This window comes from Schistocerca serialis, chromosome 5 (genome assembly GCF_023864345.2).
Source record: "Schistocerca serialis cubense isolate TAMUIC-IGC-003099 chromosome 5, iqSchSeri2.2, whole genome shotgun sequence".
NCBI lineage: Eukaryota > Metazoa > Arthropoda > Insecta > Orthoptera > Acrididae > Schistocerca > Schistocerca serialis.
The window spans coordinates 347,863,619-347,882,840 of record NC_064642.1 but is presented as its reverse complement, the minus strand read 5'-3'; the positions used below and the strand labels follow the sequence as shown (position 1 = coordinate 347,882,840).

General features: G+C 34.9%; 1 protein-coding gene across 2 annotated transcripts in view; it reads left to right on the top strand.

Annotated features, from left to right (window-relative positions):
• The window catches only part of LOC126481222 (transcription factor Sp4-like), an 85,467-nt gene extending 66,247 nt beyond the window's left edge, over positions 1 to 19,220 (top strand). For both annotated transcript variants that reach the window (XM_050104829.1, XM_050104827.1), the window contains 4 exons: positions 5,336 to 5,504; positions 10,245 to 10,361; positions 10,456 to 10,551; positions 14,942 to 19,220. In XM_050104829.1, the coding sequence (XP_049960786.1) occupies positions 5,336 to 5,504; positions 10,245 to 10,361; positions 10,456 to 10,551; positions 14,942 to 15,082 (523 nt within the window). In that variant the 3' untranslated portion in view covers positions 15,083 to 19,220. The remainder of the gene's footprint in view (positions 1 to 5,335; positions 5,505 to 10,244; positions 10,362 to 10,455; positions 10,552 to 14,941) is intronic.
• The last annotated feature ends 2 nt before the right edge of the window (positions 19,221 to 19,222 follow it).

Here is a 19,222-nt window from a genome sequence, read left to right as displayed (position 1 = left end):
GCATTGCCTACGACATTCACATCAGAGTACAGAGAATGCTACTGGAACGCTCATTGGTTGTCAGAGTATGTGTGACGAGGATGCGCAGAACAAGCCTAAACTCAACCACCATCATTTGTGACTCTAATTTTAGTATATTTTTATCACAAGTGGGCTTTTGAACAATTTGTTCCCAGTATTTTTCAGAGAAAGTATTTAGTGTTACTGTACTGGATGTCTCGTCAAAAGCACTACTCCCAAAACTTTAATTATTCCAATCAATTGTTGGCGGAATAAAGTCTGCTGCAGTAATGAAAATATGACTGGGGAACATATGTATTAGTGATTGAGTGTTTCTCTAAACTTTTTGGTTACATTTGGGGATGAGCCTGGTGGCCGATAGATGGATCCAACTGTAAGTTTATACCCACACCTGATACTGAGTCTTGCCCAAACAATCTCAAACACAGCTTCGATTTCAATCTTGGTGGATTTGACTTTTGTGTATTCTGTGACAAATATGCCACCTCCATTTCACATTAGCCTATCCTTTTGATATGCATTTAGATTTACTCCAAAAATCTCCCTGCTGTCAACTCCAGGTTTAAATGAGCTTTCTGTAGTTAATATTGTATGAGATCTACTGCTTTTTAGGACTTTGCTGCAATTGCATTGATAGTTGTTAACTAAGATTTTGATTGTTTCATACTCAGGGAACATATCTTTGACTCTTAAATTAATACTTTGGTGTATCCCACAAAAGAAAAAGAAACACTACTGTACATGCCGCACACAGTAAGCCAACTGTGTAGTCACTGTTATGTAATGTACTCTGACACAAAGGGAGCACTCTGCAGTTTTCAGGCTGGTGTAAGTCCTACACATCATTTCCAAAGTGTCTGGTTCAAGCCTTTTACAGAGGGCCCCGATCAGTTATGGGGCAGTGCTGCAAATAGTGAATTTGTCAAAAATCCTTCAGCAAGGCTAGTCTTCCTCAGTTCTGTGTCATAGCTGGAATGATCTTGGAATGATCTAAGTATGACATTAGACCCCAGAGGACAGTCATTGTTTATTCCCATGTGTGCCAAAGTCTGCAGCTGCTCTATCAGTCGCTGCCTGAGTAATCCCTTCAACACGTTGAATGAGGTCTCCAGTCTTATATAGACAGTTCAAACAAAGTGATTCATCTCTTCCCTTGGTGCCATTGCCTCAAGGGGTAACATTATTCACTATGCATTTGTACTGCTGATTATTAACTGACCCCTTGCCCTTTTGCACTTGCTTCCCCATCAGAGGATGCTGCAGGTTTCCCAACATGTGAAGTATCTCTCACTAAGTCAGATACAGTGGAAGTGGGTGTAATAGCTTTAGTTCTCCCTGGTTCCTGCCTCCTTTGTATGTGAGCATTAGACCTACCACTGATAAATGCCACTCACAGTGACTGGTTTGATACATCCCTGTCTTCCTCTACAGTTTATTTGCTCTGCAGCTCCCTTTAATGCCTTGGAAGCTATTCCCAGATCCTCATCAGTTCAGTTAATTTTCAGCGTCCTTTTGTAATGCTGAATCTAAGAAAATTTTCATTATCTTGTTTTCCATTTTTTGCACAATCCATGATCAACTGTAATGTAATACTGTGCTCCAAATATACAGTTTCAGAAACTTTTTCCTCAAGTGAAGGTCTGTATTTGACACTAGTACATTTATTTTGGTGAGAAGTGCTCTTTTTGCCTGTTCTAGTCGTACCCTCTTTACTTTGTCCATCATGCCACATTTCTTCACTTCATCTACTATGTACCTCCAACTTGAATGCCAATTTTCTTGTAAACTTCATTTCTTCTGCTCCTCAGTCCTTTCGTCTATCATTAGTTTACTATCAGTCCATATCGCTTTTGGAGTATACAGTGCATTCCGTGCAGCAGGTCCTACAATTCTTCATAACTTTTTCAGAGGGTACTGTGTCTTATCATTGTTATGCTGACCCCCTGAATTTTAATCCCACTTCTGAATCTCTCTCTTATTTTTTCATTGCAAAGAGTACAGCTTGAACTGTAAAAGACAGTGACTGAGTCTCTCCGTATGCCTTGTTTAATCCAAGCTTTCTCTCATGGTCTTCCATTCATGTTGTTCCCTCTTGGTTAGAGTGCATATTACATACCACCCATCCTTTCCTGTAGTGAAAAATGTGTAGTTTTCATTCCCTCATTGAAAAATAAAGTTATGTCATTAATTTTTTGGTTGCTTGCAGGTACATGTCTGCAATTCTTGTGCACAATTGAATCCCCAAACCACATCTGACGTGCAATTAGAGGAACAAAAACACAATGGGGCAGCCTACTGATAAAATGAAGTAATTCACTTTCAGCTGTGGCAGAAATTCTGCAGTTGTATCAGGCCAGTCGAGATAGTTAAAGAAGCCATATGGATTGGCCTGACACAATTGCAACATTTCCAATACTGAAAACAAATTATAGCATGTTAATCCACTTTATCATTTTGTTTTGACTCCTCTAGTGGCGTGCTATGCTACTGTGGCATAGAGATTTCAAAGTGTACCTTGACTGGAAACATTTTCCTGCTGCCCCCCCCCCCCTCCCCCCCCCCCCCCCCCCCCCCCGGGTATTAATTAAGATTTTGTCTTCCCCTTATCTACTTATTTTTCTCAGAATTTCAAACATCTTGCAACACTTTACACTGAAAAATAAAGTCCTATAAAAGTATGTTGATGTATTGTGAATCTTGCTTCCATTGTGAAGTACAACATCAGAACTGCCTCTCTTCGTAAACCCAAATTGATCATTGTCTAACAGATCCCCATTCTGCTCCTATCTTCAGGATTATGTATATAATATTCTTCCAAAATTCTGATTGTATGTCCTCTGTCTCATAGATTTTACAAACTAATGTGTGTAATTATGTGGTTGCCACTTCTCTCAATAAATTTAGAAATTTTAAATGAACGTTATCCATTTCTTCTGCCTTGTTTTGTCGCAGATTTTCTAAAGCTCTGTCAAATTCTGAAACCAATAGTGGATCCTCTATGTTCTCTGAATCAATGCTCATTCTTTTCTCTCTTTCATCTAGTTAGTAGACAATTTTCCTCTTCATTGAGGCCTTCAGTAGATGCTTCCCACCTAATTGCTCTCTCCTGTATTTAACAGTGGAATTTCTTTTGCACTTTTAAAGTTGATGGCTTTGCTTCTAAATTATCCAAACTTAACTTTTCTGTGTGTTGAATCTGTCCTGACAACCTTTATTGTACATATATTTGTCTTCTTACTTGTGTGACTATCTGTTTTAGAACTTCCATTCCTTTTCAGCTGAACTGCTTGTTATCACGGTATCTTCAGTCTTGGAGAACTTTCGAACACAAATCAACAACCCTTAATTCTTCAGTATCCAACTTCCTTACAAATTTATTCTCCATGATGATTCTCCAAAACTTCACACAATTACTCATACTGATTCTAAATTACAGGGTTTTTTGTTCACTTAACTGGCCACATATGGTAGCTGTGATGATTTTTTAATAAAGATAACAGCTATTTTATATCCTCAACTATTTTTGAAATCAAGCAGCAATTTGTATTCTCAAAAAAAAAAAAAAAATTACAGATTAAGAAATAAAATTTAAATTCATTGATTCTTATACATTTTCAGTGTTTATGAAATTATTTTCATAACTGCGCTTAGATTCTTATGCTGTTTTTTTTTTTTTTTATGCATTGAGTGCTTGACAATCCATTTCTGCTTGTTTATAGTTCAGGGTTGTATGAGGCCAAGGGATAAAGTTTTTGTACTGGTACTGAGGTAGAGTTAATATAATTGAAGTTACATTGATTCATGTTATGCAGTTATGCATGTCAAGTGTCATCTTCTTCTGTAGAATACTTTTGTTTATATAACTTTTTAAAGCAGTTATGTTTCATTCAAATAGATCAATTACATCACAATATGATTATGAACAATTGGTAACAAAAAGTTTAGGAAGTATCTGATTCCATAGTACTATCGAGAGAATGTGTATGGTATATTTTACATGAAAAATTATGTGAGACAGCTTTGTGCAAGGTGTGTGTTTTAAATGCTGACCACAAGCAAACATAAAGCAATATATTCCTCAATAATGTTTGAACTGGTTAAAATAAAACTGTATGTTAATCTGTTGTGGAGGATGAGATTTGAATCCAACACTTTATGCCAGAGGAGAAACAGTTATCAAAGTGAAATCCAGTTACTCTGCATCAGAAAAAAAAAATGATTTCATCTGCTGGGAAAATTACAGTCATTGTTTTATGGACTGCAGAAGGGATTTTTCATGTTGACTGAAACAATATCTGGCAAGTACTGCACACGTTTTCTAGATTTACTGGGTGGGGGAAAATGTATGATGGCACTTTAGTTGTAAAAGAAAAAAAATATATTCAGTAGGATAGTGCATCAGTCCACAAAGGTTGTTTGTAAATCTGATAACAGCTGGATTTCAAATATGATTGTTTGGAGTATCCATCATATTTGCCGATTATGGTTTCCAAGTGTTTAACATCCAAAGTTATAGGTGCAGGAAAACAGTTTGAGACCAGTAAAAAATCTGTGGCTATCATAGCTGTGTGGACTGCAGATATTTTTCATTGCTTTTCGCAGATGAAATCTACTCACTGGAAGAAACTGAATAAAGTACATTACACAATCATGGGGCTACTGGATCACGGGGTCCTGGGTTTGATTCCAGGCCAGGTCAGGGATTTCTCCACCCGGGGACTGGGTGTTTGTGTTGTCCTCATCGTTTCATCATCATTCAGGAAAGTGACAAGACTGGACGGTATAAAGATTGGAAATTTGTACAGGTGCTGATAGCTGTGCAGTTGAGCACCCTACAAACCAAATATCATCTTCATCAGTAATGGGGTTAGTTCAGAGGGGGGAGGGATGGGAGGTGGGCACTGGTCAAGACCTTTCCACTTTGACCTCATATGCATCACTTGCTCTGTATCTTTACAGAGTATTTAATGTGTTTTATGCCGGATAACTTTTTGTTTTCAGAGTACATTACTGTGTAAAAGTGATGTAAGGAATAAAGAAAGATGCTATCACTTTTGTAAGACTGAAACCAAGACTGAATAGCATATCAGTATAAAAGGCAATCCACAGCTTTAAAATTATAATTTTAAATGAGCCAATATTGGCATCCAGTCTTTAGGTGAGTGATAGCCTCTTTTCCCATATTGCTGAATAGTGATGAATATCTAAAAAACATTTTTAATAGTGTCTGCAGTTAATTTTACATGCAACACACAACATGAATCGTAATTTAGTAACATGAATTAGTTTTCTACTTTTCTATTTGCTGTTATAGAAATGCAGAACGTAAGAAGCAACATATCTGCCATATACCAGGGTGCAATAAAGTGTATGGGAAAACGTCACACCTTAGAGCGCATTTAAGGTGGCATACTGGAGAGCGACCTTTCATATGTAACTGGGTATTCTGTGGGAAGAGATTTACACGCTCAGATGAGCTCCAGGTTTGTTTGTTTATGCTTTAATGATGTTTTAATTTATTTTTAAAAATATTAAATGCTTTTTCCTTAATTAGAATGCATTTATTAGTGTACCACAGTCAGCCAACTTAATTTCATACAGGTTGTTTGCTCCCATTTTAATTTTTTTTCCTAAAGATTTAATTTGTTGGAGATTGTTAAAATACAAATGGTTGAAATATGCACCACACAAAGGTTTGTGTTCCAGAATATCCTCTATGATGGATTAATGAATGTTACTTATTATTTGGTTAGTTACTTATAAATTTGGGATCTAGGTGGGAGGTTTCCTCTGATAAACATACTTCGTTAAATGAGAACTTTGGAATGGACAATACTCTTTACATGTTCAAACATCTTTCGTGCATCTCCAATGACAGTATGTTATCCATTGTCAATTCAGTTTATTAGCGTCCTTGTAGTACATCATCAAAATGACATAGGACTTGTCAATAAACATTACAATTTAAAATTTATAATTGAATTTACTTGTCACTTCGACATTACAATTTTAATAGAACTATAAGAACATTAACATACAAATATACAAGTAGGATAACAACATACAAAAAAAAAGCTAGTGATTCTCACATCAAAGATTATTTCCATTCTTACGTTAACACTGTTTCACACTTTCATAGAAACAGCAAGTATTTAAATGTGAGCAGTTACACATATTTATTATGTCAGGGAAATATTAGCTGTGCTTTTATTGTCAATGATTCATAAACTCTTCAATACTGTAAAAACTATTGCTCAATAACATGTTTTTGATTTCTCTTTTAAATATGTGCAGGTTTGGTATTATTTTTAGTTCTTTGGGGAGAGCACTGTAGAGGATTTTGGGTTGGTATAGTACACTTTTGTGATACATAGCTATTTTATGAATTTCTCTGTGGAAATCATTCCTATTCCTCGTTTCGTAGTTGTGAAATTCTCTGTTTAATGTAGAAAATTCCTCGTGCTCTTTTAAGAAACACATGCTTTCATGTATGTATAAGAGTGGTAGTGTTATGAGTTTTAATTCTTTGATAGCATGCCTACAAGAGTCTCTATATCTTATACCTTTTATTATTCTAACTGCCTTCTTTTGTAGTCTAAATGAATGTTTTGTTAGACTGTTGTTCCCCCAAAACTGTACACTGTATCTTAATAAACTGTGCATGAATGATGAATAAACACTGTTTTAATATTACAAGAGCTTTTAAGCATTCTAAGTATATAACATGTTTGACTTAATTTTTTTTTCAATGATATTACATGCTTTTCCCATCTTAAGTGTTTATCAAACCATACTCCCAAGAATTTAGTGTATGATGTTTGTTCAATCTTACACTTACCCTGTTCTACTGTAAGGTTAGTTTTTATTTTATTTGTAATATGTCTGAAGTTGATCCACGCTTTTTTTTTTTTTTGGCATTCACAATGAGTTTGTTTTCATTAAACCATCTGTCTGCTTCGTCTGTTGCTAATGTGACTTTTTCCTGTAAGTCAGCTTCACTATTTGCTTTAATGAACAAACTTGTATCGTCAGCAAACAGTACTGCCTCTGCTTCAGATAGTTGACTTGGTAGGTCATTGATAAATATTAAAAACAGTAATGGCCCTAATACAGATCCCTGGGGTACTCCGTACAAAACTCTCTCGAATCTTGATGAATATGTCCTATCTGCATGGCTTATCTCCACCTTCTGATACCTGTCTGACAGATATGATTCAAACCATTTGTGAGCAACTCCACGTATCCCATAGGCATATAACTTTCTAAGCAGTAACTTATGGTCGATGACATCAAAGGCCTTTGATAAGTCTAAAAACAATCCACAATTTAATTCCTTTCCATTTATGGAATTTAGAACAAGTTGCAAAAAATTGAAGATAGCTGTTTCAGTTGATTTATTTTTACGGGAACCATTTTGCGCATTAACCAATATTCTATTCTTAATAAGAAATTTGTATAGTCTACGATACATTATCTTTTCTATTATTTTTGAGACACCTGACAACATTGAAAAAGGCCTAAAGTTACTAACATCATATTTATCACCATTCTTGAAAAGTGGCTTTATAGTCGACATTTTAAGTTTTAATGGAAATACCCCTTTCTTAAAAGATTCATTTATAATTTCAGTGAGATGTGAGGCTATGTTTCTTGCACTTTGCCTAATGACTTTGTCAGGAATCCCATCACATCCACATGACATTTTATTTTTTAACTTATTTATAGCATTTAGTACCTCTGATTCAGTTACTGTCTCTTTACATTTATGCCAAATCTCCAAGTAGTTACTATTTAGCAACAACTATAATTGTGGAATGCAAAATCGGATTAGTCTGTGTGATCATTGCTGAACATTTATTCCTTTGGATGCATTCCTACAATCTGAAAATTGAGTATAATAATTTGTTTTAACTAACAGGATATGAGAATAAAAACACACTTTACCTGTAATGTGTAATATTCAAATTGCTCTTTTCGCCTGTTTATCAATAAATAATTTTTTTGGCAGTCATCTGTTTGTGACTTAGAAACAATCAAAACAGCATACTTTTAATATTTCTATTCTCTTATGACTTATGGCATTGTTCAGATTCAAATTCAGATTCTTTATTCGTCATTCAGCATTGTTACATGGAGTAGATTTCGTCAGTTTACTTAACCTTTTAATTTGTGTTCTGGGGAAATCAGTTGTGAGCAAATAAAGTCTTATTGCACAGAAGAGAGTCGTCAGAATTATGGGTACAGTGTACCCCAGTTGCTCTTGCAGAAATTTATTCAAACAACTGGAGATCCTCACTATGCCATGCCGGTACATTTTTATCACTAATGTGCTTTGTGAACAATAATCATACAATTTACAGAACAGATCGTGAGTATTGTGATCATGGTGCAAGAAGTAAACAAGATCTTCACGAAGATTAAAAAAAAAAATCTCAGCATGATGCAGAAAGGAGTACATTATTCAAACATAAAACTATACAATAAACTTCCAGCTCATGTTAAATCAATCATTGGGGGGGGGGAACACAGCTGAATTGATGAGATCTCACAAAGATCATTCATTGACTATAAGGAATTGCAGGGTAGAAATACTGTCCCCCCTCCTCCCCCCCTCATAAACTTTATTTATTTCTTTTGTTTGTTGATTTTTCACTTTCACAAGTGTAGCAATAAATGCTTCATACACCTTATTGAAGAAAATTAAAGAACTCTTTAAGTGTTAGCCAAAAACAACTCAAAGTACGAGCACAAGTCAGATTGGCTTTGTTTTTGTTGAAATAACATGAACATCCAGTCTAACTTAATTTGTCACTTGTGCTGCAAAACAACTAGATACAATTATTTACCCCCAAATGTAGGTTCTTTCATTTATACCCATTTCTTGCTGCTAATGTGATTTTCAGAGGGTAGGTGAAATGTCTACAATTGTGCTATTTGCCAAACAGTTCTGGACTGCTGGGCTTCTTTGTTCTGGAAGTGATGGAAGTTGGAAGACTTCAGCCCACCTAGTGTTTTGTGTGTGCCCACTGCCATTCTTACAGATTAACAGTATTATAACTTTGATTTGTGATGGTTGCGTAGCCTTGATTCGATTGTTAAATGTGGTGGTCACTGCTTATGGATGTCCAAAAATTTTGATTTATTTGGATTGCAATTTTGAGAATATCTCATTTTTGAGCAGTTGGAAGTACACCATGCCACAGTTGTGTACAGAGATTCACAAATAGATAAAACATGGTGGATGAGCAGTATTTAACATCACAAGTGCTAGTATGCACACAGTCATAAACACAGGTGCTATTCCAAACTTCAAGCAAGAAAGTGTGAGTGCTGTCCAGGTTACACTATAAACATTATATATAAAAACAAAGATGAGGTGACTTACCGAACGAAAGCGCTGGCAGGTCGATAGACACACAAACATACACACAAAATTCAAGCTTTCGCAACAAACTGTTGCCTCATCAGGAAAGAGGGAAGGAGAGGGAAAGACGAAAGGAAGTGGGTTTTAAGGGAGAGGGTAAGGAGTCACTCCAATCCCGGGAGCGGAAAGACTTACCTTAGGGGGAAAAAAGGACAGGTATACACTCGCACACACGCACATATCCATCCACACATACAGACACAAGCAGACAAATATGTCTGCTTGTGTGCCTTCTTTATGGTAAGTAGCAATCTGTCTTTTCCTACATTGTTGATACTCCTACTGGTGTTTCCGTTGTTTGATACATTCACAAAAATATCTTCATGTTATAGAAGTCTCTTTTAATTTACAGTCCTTTAATTGCACTTTAATGTTATTTCATCAGTGTGGAAAAAGAAATCATTGACATTAGGTATGTCAAGTGCTTGATTTGATACAGTGTGGACAGATACTCCATACTGATAACTGTGACGAAAAAAATCAGACCCATAGATTTTGAGATGTGCTACAATAGAACGGCTGCTGTTGTTGAAGCAATGTAAAACAAATGCATGCACACTTTTAAAATTCTCATAAATGCATTAAAATAACATTTTAAGAAGTCTAAATTTCAAAAACACTTCCTGGAATAACACAGTACTGGAACTTCCCCCCCCCCCCCCCCCCCAAAAAAAAAAAAAATAAATAAATAAATAAATCAAGCACTAGGTATGTCAATACTAATGTGATACTGGTTAGGCTCTTAGCTTATTTTATATATTTAATTTGTCACTCAATTGCTCATTTGTTTTCTTCACAGAGGCACAGACGAACACATACAGGAGAAAAAAGGTTCCAGTGCCCAGAATGCAATAAGAAGTTCATGAGAAGTGACCATTTAACCAAACACATCAAAACTCACACTAAAAGATCTGGGGTAATGAGGCTGTATAATTTGTTTTCATTTTATCCTATAAGTTGTTATTTGGAAGTGGAACAGTTTGTCTAATTATTTCTTCCTTTTTAACCAGGATTATGACGATACAGATATGAGTGAAAAAGAAGTTTGGGTGTCTGATGTTGATCAAAATGGAATATTTTCGCTGAAACAGATACAGTTTTCTCAGGTAAATATTGGAAAAACTCTAAAAGTTCATGCTTTTTCTTTAGTTATATATTAAATGTCAGATCAGTACTAAAAAGTCTTGGGTTGAATAGAAAAAGAGTAACAATAACTTTACAGTGTATAATCGAGTCGCAGGGCAGTAGGCAGGCAGGCATGTACCAGGACTAGGAACTAGTAATTTAGCTCTTGAACTATGACCTTCAGGACTAACATATCCTCAAACAACCGGACACACGTTCTAATGCTGTAGCCCCATGCCCTAGTTGGGCCACAGTGCCATGTAACTGTTTCGTGCATATGTACATGAGACTATTAATTTTTTAGCTTTGAGGAAAAGCATTGTCTGAAAGCTAAGCTACAAGTTCCAAAAAACTATTTTTATTTATTTATTTTTCAATGTTCTTGTATACTACTTAATGGCTCAAGTAAATGATGAGCAGTTATCTTTACTCGTTCCATTGTTTGAAATGTAAATTCATGCATGCGATGTAATATATGTCCATGTTAGATTTATGTACACATTGTGAAACATTAATAACTTTTTGTACTCATTTCTTGAGCTCCATTTAAGGCTTGTGTCAATTGCATTGTGCCACTAGGTTATACAGTGGTATAAAACACACAATGATATGCTGTGTGTATTCATTCTGCATCATAGCAAATTAACATTGTCAAATAGGCACTAGTGGTATACACAAGAACATGCTTCAGAAATGGCAGGTCAAACCTCGTACAGTAGTTTTATCACTAGAGTGGTTCTCAATAATATTGATATAGCACTGATGTCCTCCCTGATATTTTAGGACTAGATGAGGAATAATATAAATACTCATAATGAAATCAGTAGATACCTGCTGGAGGAGGGGGAGAAGAGAAACGTCCTCTATTTGCTGTGTAATGTAGAGCATAGAAATTATACATGGGTCATTTGGACAGTAAAGAATGTTTTTTTCTACAAAAATTTTTATTTGATATAATTAAACAAAAATTTTATACCCTAGCTAATTTTCTGTATAATCACCATGCAAATGTAGGCACTTGTCCTATTGTTTTACCAGCTTTGCTATGCCTTCTGCATACTCTGTTGCCGCCAAGTTGTTGAACCACTGATTAACAGCTTCTTTAAGTTAATCATCACTTCTGTAGTGTTGTCCACTCAAAAACAGTCTTTCCATTTGGGGAATAAGTGATAATCAGAGGAGCTAGTAAGTACGGACTTTGTGGCGGATGTTGAAACATTTCCCACCAAAACCACTGAAGCAAGTCCTGTGTCCCTCCCACTGCTTGTGATATGCATTATTGTGAAAGATAACGACTCCACTCATTAGTACTCCGAGCCTTTTATTTTTAACGGCAAAGCATCTGACAGTAGGTCGCTGCATTTATGGTCTCACCTCTAGGCTGTGGTCGATGAGCAGGTCACCCTCACAATCCCAAAACACCACAGCCATAATCCTTCTTGTGCTCAAAATTAGTTTTACTTTTTTCAGTTTCATTGGGCATTGCAAATGATGCCATTCTGTTGATTGGCACTTTGTTTGTGGGGTGAAATATGAATCCAAGTCTCATCACCAGTGAAAATGTGATTCAAAAATTCACCACCAATCTTTTCGTAGAAACTGAAAAATGTTCTTGCAGCTGCCATTCATTTGGTTTTGTGATCGTTTGACAAAATTGAAGGAATCCATCTGACAAACACTTTTTTAAAGTCAAGATCTGCACTAACAATCTTGTACAAGACAGTTTTTGAAACTTCTGGAAAGCATGAGTGCAGTCCGCTAATTGTGAAATGCCTGCATTCTTGGATTTTTGTTTCAATCCCAGTTTTGAGTTTATCAGTCATCACTGAAGGCTGACTCGAGCGATCTTCATTGTGAACATTCTTCTGTCTGCGATTAAACATAATACACTACTTCCTAACTGACACTTAATTCGTCAAATTACCATAAACCTCAGTAATCTGTCTATAAATTTCAATGGGTCAGTTTACGTTTTCAATGACCCTCGTACTTTAAAGAACTCAATCTCCATCAAACTTAGTGCCTGCTGCACAAAGGTGTTTTGCTGTAATAATCTTGAAAGTTTGAACAGTACCAAAATCCACGGGCTACTACAACTTAGATTTTAGAGTTGGGTGGCAAAGATTGTTACTGCAGATTTCATAGATTTACATTTTTAAAGCGTGTATGGGAACAGTGTACCAAGAGGAGAATTTTCCTGTTATAGGCATCCGTTTATGCATAAAGGCTATGCAACTACTATACAAAAAGTTCTGAAACCGTGCTTTGTGATTTACACAGTAGTGCATGAGCAATGTGTTTACACTTTTAAAATAGTGTGGTTCTTTATATCACAATAACAAAGAGGTTAATATTTTTCAACCCATCAGGATTGGTATCCAACTTCACCATTCCCTCAATGGCAGTTTTTGGATTTATAGACAACTTAAAGCACTGAAATGTTTGGGACCATAGAGTTGCCACATTGTATGGCTATTGATCACAAAAGCAACAAAACTGAAGTTATTTTGATGAGTTATTGGGTTATTTTTCAGGGCTACATAAACTTGTTCTTGCATACCTGGAGGATTAGATAACACTTAAGTGAAACTAACACTGAAACCACTATACACACTCACTCATACTGGAATCAGAGGGGCCTGTGCTTCCATTCTAAACTTTCCCTATCCTATCCCTCTTTTCTCCCCATGGAAGGAACTATAGTTCTGAAAAACAGGATAGTTTTCTCGTACTTTTTTACGCATATATTGGCAGTGCTAAGAATTTTGCTGTCTCATAATTATTCTAATATTGTTTTGGGCAACTGAAGGTGCTTTGGCAACACTGTAAGATTACTGGAGGAAGTAAGAAATGTTAATGCAAAAATTACCCTGTACCTCTGTGCTCTATTATGTTGATTACATTTAATCATACTGAACTTCCACGTTTATCAAAGTTTTCTCTGGAAGCCTCTTCAATCTTCTCCTTGGTAACCATGCATTACTTAGTTTAACAACAGGAGTTTACAGACTGTCCATCTTCAATCTTCTTCACACTTACAGGGTTTGAAGAGGTCAACCAGGATAAGATCACCTTTGGAGAACTGAAGATTTCACTCTTAAGTGTAAAACATTTCATCAGTGTCTCTGGTAGCTGAGTCTGTAGCATAAGGCTGTTCCAACTTCAAAGTCACTGGTTCATTTCTTGCTAGTAGCAACTTTTGCTTTTACTTTTATTTGAATTCTATAACAATTCTCAAAAGGAACTATTAATTTAAAAAACTGAATCACAATTCTTAGTAAAGTAACACTTTTTAAAAATTACTAGTCTCACGAAAACTGCAGTACTCGTAGTAAATGAAAATTTGGTATAAAAATACAGTATAACAAATAGAAAATATAATACTTTTATTTCTAGGAATTGAAGACTAGTCTTATTGAATTGAATACAGCTTCTTTTGACAATAAGACATTCAGCAATTTTGATCAAATTTTAATTTATTATGAGTACTCACATTTTCCTGTGATTACTAAATACAAATAAAAGGATATTATGTACAAGTTAAAAAAATGTTACTACAACCAGAACCGAGCCAGTGAGTTTGTTTACAAGAATTAAAAGCTATGCACTCAACTACAGGTAGCTTTCATAAGATACTGTAAATGTTTTGGGTGTAATAATGGTTTGAAATCTTCAGTGTAGAGGTTTTCCTCTTTGGGAAATTAATGACTGGGCACTGGCCTTCAATACTAAGAGAGTAAAGAAAATCAAAGGAGTCCAGTCCATAAAGCCGCTTATGAGACGTAACAGTTGCTTGGTGCTCATTTCACCGTTTCCAAGATATGAGGAAAAGGAGGAGTGTCACTGGAAAAATTGTACTGATGTTAACAAATCCTTGAAAAATCAGGCTGAGAGTTACACAAGCTCATCTGCCTGTTACCACAAAAATAATTTATAAAAATGAAACTTCAGCTTAACAACACACACAGTCATGAATGTGTAACTTTCGTGCATTTTTAATGTACTGAAAAACATGTTCATTAAATCACAAAATACACTGCATACAGACACCAGTACTATTAATTTGATCCACAACATCCCTCTGAAATTGGGATCGTGAAAACTTCTAATGTGTTGGACGTCAAATGAATATTATTGCAACTAGTGTATTTTTCATTTAATTTGTAACATTCACAATTAAACTTTAAATCTAGTATAACTGTTGATTATGCTTGTTTACTGTACACTGAAATTTCTCAGTTGTCAGCTTTTTGTAAGTTAATCAGTAGTGGTAATTTCAGGTGCAATTTTTTTTGTTGTTCACTAGCATGGGGCAAATTCACTGTCATTATGAATGTATTTTTTCATAATAAATTTTCATCTCTTATATAGGAAGCTGCAACATCAACACAATCAGTCTCATCTGATGGCAGTTCATCAAATGATGAAAAGATGATGATCACTCTACAGACAGAAGCTGATCATTCTGATCTTGCAATTAATGAGGCTATGGACTCTTCGATGTCAAATTAAAATGGTTAACTCAAGAGCCTTTCAGGATTTTTATAAGTACATGAGACTTGAAGTGTAAATATGTATTTTATTGTGACTGTTAATGTGAACTGAGAGATTCCAGTGATTGTGCATATGTAAAGACAGAGCTTAATGATTAAATCACTGCCTTAGATTTATTGTGTAACCACTCGGTGGTGATACCAAGAAGTGCCTCAAAAATTGTATAATGTGGTTTTTTTTGTGTGTGTGTGTGTGTGTGTGTGTGTGTGTGTGTGTGTGTGTGTGTGTGTGTGTGTGTGTACATGCATTCTTGCCTGCGAGCAAGTATGTTAAGTTGGAGATTGTTTGTAAATAAATACTGAAAGTAATTTTACTTTCCTACATTGTGTACATTGTTTTGAATAATATTGTTTTAAAATCAAAACTGAGTTTTGAACTTGTGTATGTGTTGCACAGTATAATTGTAAATCATAGTTAGGTAGATGAGGTATTGTCATAATATCTTTATATAAGTTGTGGCTGCTGTTTTAACTATAGTTTCCAGAAAGAGAGAGAAATTTTCACAGTTATTTAGTTGTATAAAATTGTTTCAAAATGAAATTTTAATATTTATGTGTGTGTATGAATGCGTGAAGACATTCACAAAACACTGTGAGTTACATGTGAGAGAGAATGGTTTTCCCCCTTATTGGGGCCAAGGAATGGCAGTTCTCTAATAAAAGTAATTTCAGGGTATTTTTTTAATTGTGGGAATTGCCCAACATCTGCAACAGATATTATAAGTTACCATTGCAAAGTTAGCAGACGTTTATAAGCATTAGACTCAAACTTTTTTTAATGAAAACAAAATGTGAATATCTCATTGTAATGAATTAATTAATTATGAACCAACTTAATGACTGAAAATTTAACCCTTATTCAGCTGTAATTCACAGAGTTGAAACTGGGTCGAGGAATTATCACAAGGAAGGCTTAGTTGAGTAATTTGGTGAAGATAACTAAAAGAAACAGCAAAATTCCTTGTTTTTTATTTGCTTTATTTACTGCAGTTGAAATGCTAAGAAAGGAGAGATCACTGACATTGCCATTCAGTACATCTTTATTGCATATAAAGTATGTAATGAGAGTCAGTGTAACAGATTGATATTATTCATTTAAGTGCTAATCCACTTCTTGATGATCTCAAGTGTACTCTTATTTTGGACATTTGTTAAGTCATATTCATTCAGCCAAAGACAGGAAGTAATACTGTTAAATGTGTGATGGAGCTTTTTGCAGAAATATGAACCTTGATGGAATTGTTTACTTGGAAACACGGTACATGATATTTGGGCTGGCATTGAAGGAGAAAAATTTGTTAATGCCTGCAACACTAATGTAACTAATTTATTCTTTTTTATTCATATCATTAACTAATTGTATGTGACATTTTGATTTTTTCCCCAGTATTTATGTATGATCTCATTTCTGTCAGCAGTAGGTGGTACAACAGTAATATTTCAGGGTCCAAATGTTAGCTGCAAAAGTCAACCTTTTCTTTTTTAACAAAATTTGATATTTAAGAGACAAATTTTACTAACAAAGCTAGCCATGTTCTGTTTTGTGAAGTACCACTATTAAGCAAATGACAGCACTTCGTATTCTTAAATATATCTCGAGCAGTCAATTACTACAATTTTTCTTAGTTGGTAGTTACTCCATTAATTTATGTATCATTAACATCAACAACTTTCTGCACATCATGTTCTTTTAACTTTTTATCACCTTTAAATACTTCTGAAGATTAAATTTACTCATCGAATGTATTGTGTAAAATGTTACACATAAAACTGGTTTTTCCTTCCAAACCTTTGTTTGCTATAGAGTAATTTGTGCAGCATGATTGTTTGACTTTCAGCTTTCATTATTCCAGATGTAGTAAACTGTCACAAAACTTGAATATACAGGAACAGAAAAATTCCCCCTCCCATTTTTTTTTCCTGTTGATATATATAACAAGTGTAAATGTTTCTTATTGCTTGTGAAGTATTTGCCATGCAACTTTCATCTACTCAGGTCAGGTTTGATTTAGGCCATCTGTGAACCACTTTGGCAGTTTTTGTGTTGTGCCAGTGTTTATTTACCCTCTTTTCCTTTGCTTAAAGAAGCTGAAAATTCTTTTTGTCAGTCTGTTGTATCTGTTCATAGATGTGTACATAAAAATGTGGGAGGTAAGGTGATGTACCACATGATGCACCAGCAAATGCCATATGTCAGTCTGTCTGTAGAATGCACTTAAGAACAGTCTTATCAGTGAGTTTTGTTACTTTTGCTATGATTTGGTGCTCTTCAGCTCTTGATTTTGCTGTTCCCAAGTCGCTGTCAATGACTGAGACATTAGGCCGTGTATGTCAGACAGTCTATCCTAGACCATTTCTCCCTTCCAATCTGAATGCCTTCACAAGAGATTCCTTTTGGCATGACATATTACAGGACTCTGATGTCACTCCCGTGACTTTCGCCTGTTATTTGGTGTTGGTAAGTCTTCGCTTGAGATTTCTTGTTTTGATATCCATTCCAAATGTTTTAAGACCCCAAAATATGTATTGAATCTGCAGGCTTTCTTTAAAGTTGATAAAAATTACAGTTAGCTTGCTTCTTCTAAGCATCTTCTACCTTTGAATTCTTTATGCTGAAGATCTATTCAGCACATGATCTAACTTTCAAAACCTTGGTAGGTATTTGCCCTAGTCCCTCTTCTATCCTGGTTTGAACTGCACTGGATATTATTTTATATGGGAGTGAATGGAATATTGTCCTTATTCTCCTTTTGTGTGGCAGATCACGAGCGCTGTTAAGCAGTCTTCAGGGATTATTTATATTTTCCACTTTACTGTGGAACTTTGCTGATTTTATGAAAGTTTCCTCTTTTCAAAATGCTTTGTGTTCTACGTAAGTATTTTATGTTTGAATTGTTGGGTAGTTTGAGCTGTTATACCAGTCAAGGCACACAAATTATATAAAATTTCATTTTATCTAGTTATTTTGTGGAGACTTTCATTGTCATTTATCGTTCCCATAATAGACTTGAAATTGAGGAAATAACTTTCCGAAAATTTGATTCTTTGTCAAACAATATCATTATACATCACTGAAAACCCACCAGGAAAACAGAATCTGAAGGTGCACAGTCCTACTTATGTTTCACAATGACTTAACATTGCATGTGATAAATTATTTTCTTCCCTACTAAGATCCTTCAGTTGATGAACTTTTGCTTCTACTTATCTATGCTGTCTCTCCTGGTTTAAAGCCAATTCATACAATCTAAAGAATTTTAAAATGTTTTCTTCAGAATTTCTATTCTTGCCAAAGACTGCTATGGCTTATCCCAGAAATAATGTGAAAGTTTGGCTAATGGTTTGTCACCATGCATGGAATGCAGTGTATAGAAGGTAGTCAAATCTGTACCACTAGGTTTGTCAATGTATTTACATCAATTTATGATGCAATCTTCAGAATTTTTTTTTTTTTTTAAATTGACAATCCATCATTTAGTGTAATTTGAATTGTGAAAACATTGTGGCTCTTTAATGTTGTCCCTGTTACAAGCATCGTTAAAATTTGCCATTTTATATGCATTACACTTAATGTGCTGAATGTGCCCAATAGATTTGTTACATGCAACAGCAAATTAGACTTATATTGTTCCTGAATAATTTTATAATGTTTATGCAATGATTGTTTCAGTGCACTTGTGTATTGTATGAATAGTTTAATATATGTGAGACTTTACCAAGCAGTCACAGTCAAAGAGACTGAGCAGTATCTTATTTTAATTGTGTTGTGTATTAGAAAGTACTTTACTGTATTTGTCAGTACAAAGAAAAATTACTTTATCTAAGTTGTGGAAAAGGCTTATGAGAAATTTAAAGTTTATCTGTCTTATGAGAATTTTATTGGTGTCTTTCTGTACTGAGATATATACTGTTCATAGTCTAATTGCTGAAATATTCTATAATTTCCAGATTATTGCAGTTCACAAAACTGTAGGTGTCAGGTTTTGTAAGTCATAAAAAATATATCTAAATACCTGTTAAATGATGAAAATAAATTATTTTTGTACTTAAATGTATTTATAAAATATTAACTCTTGAACATAGGCAGATAAAGCTTTTT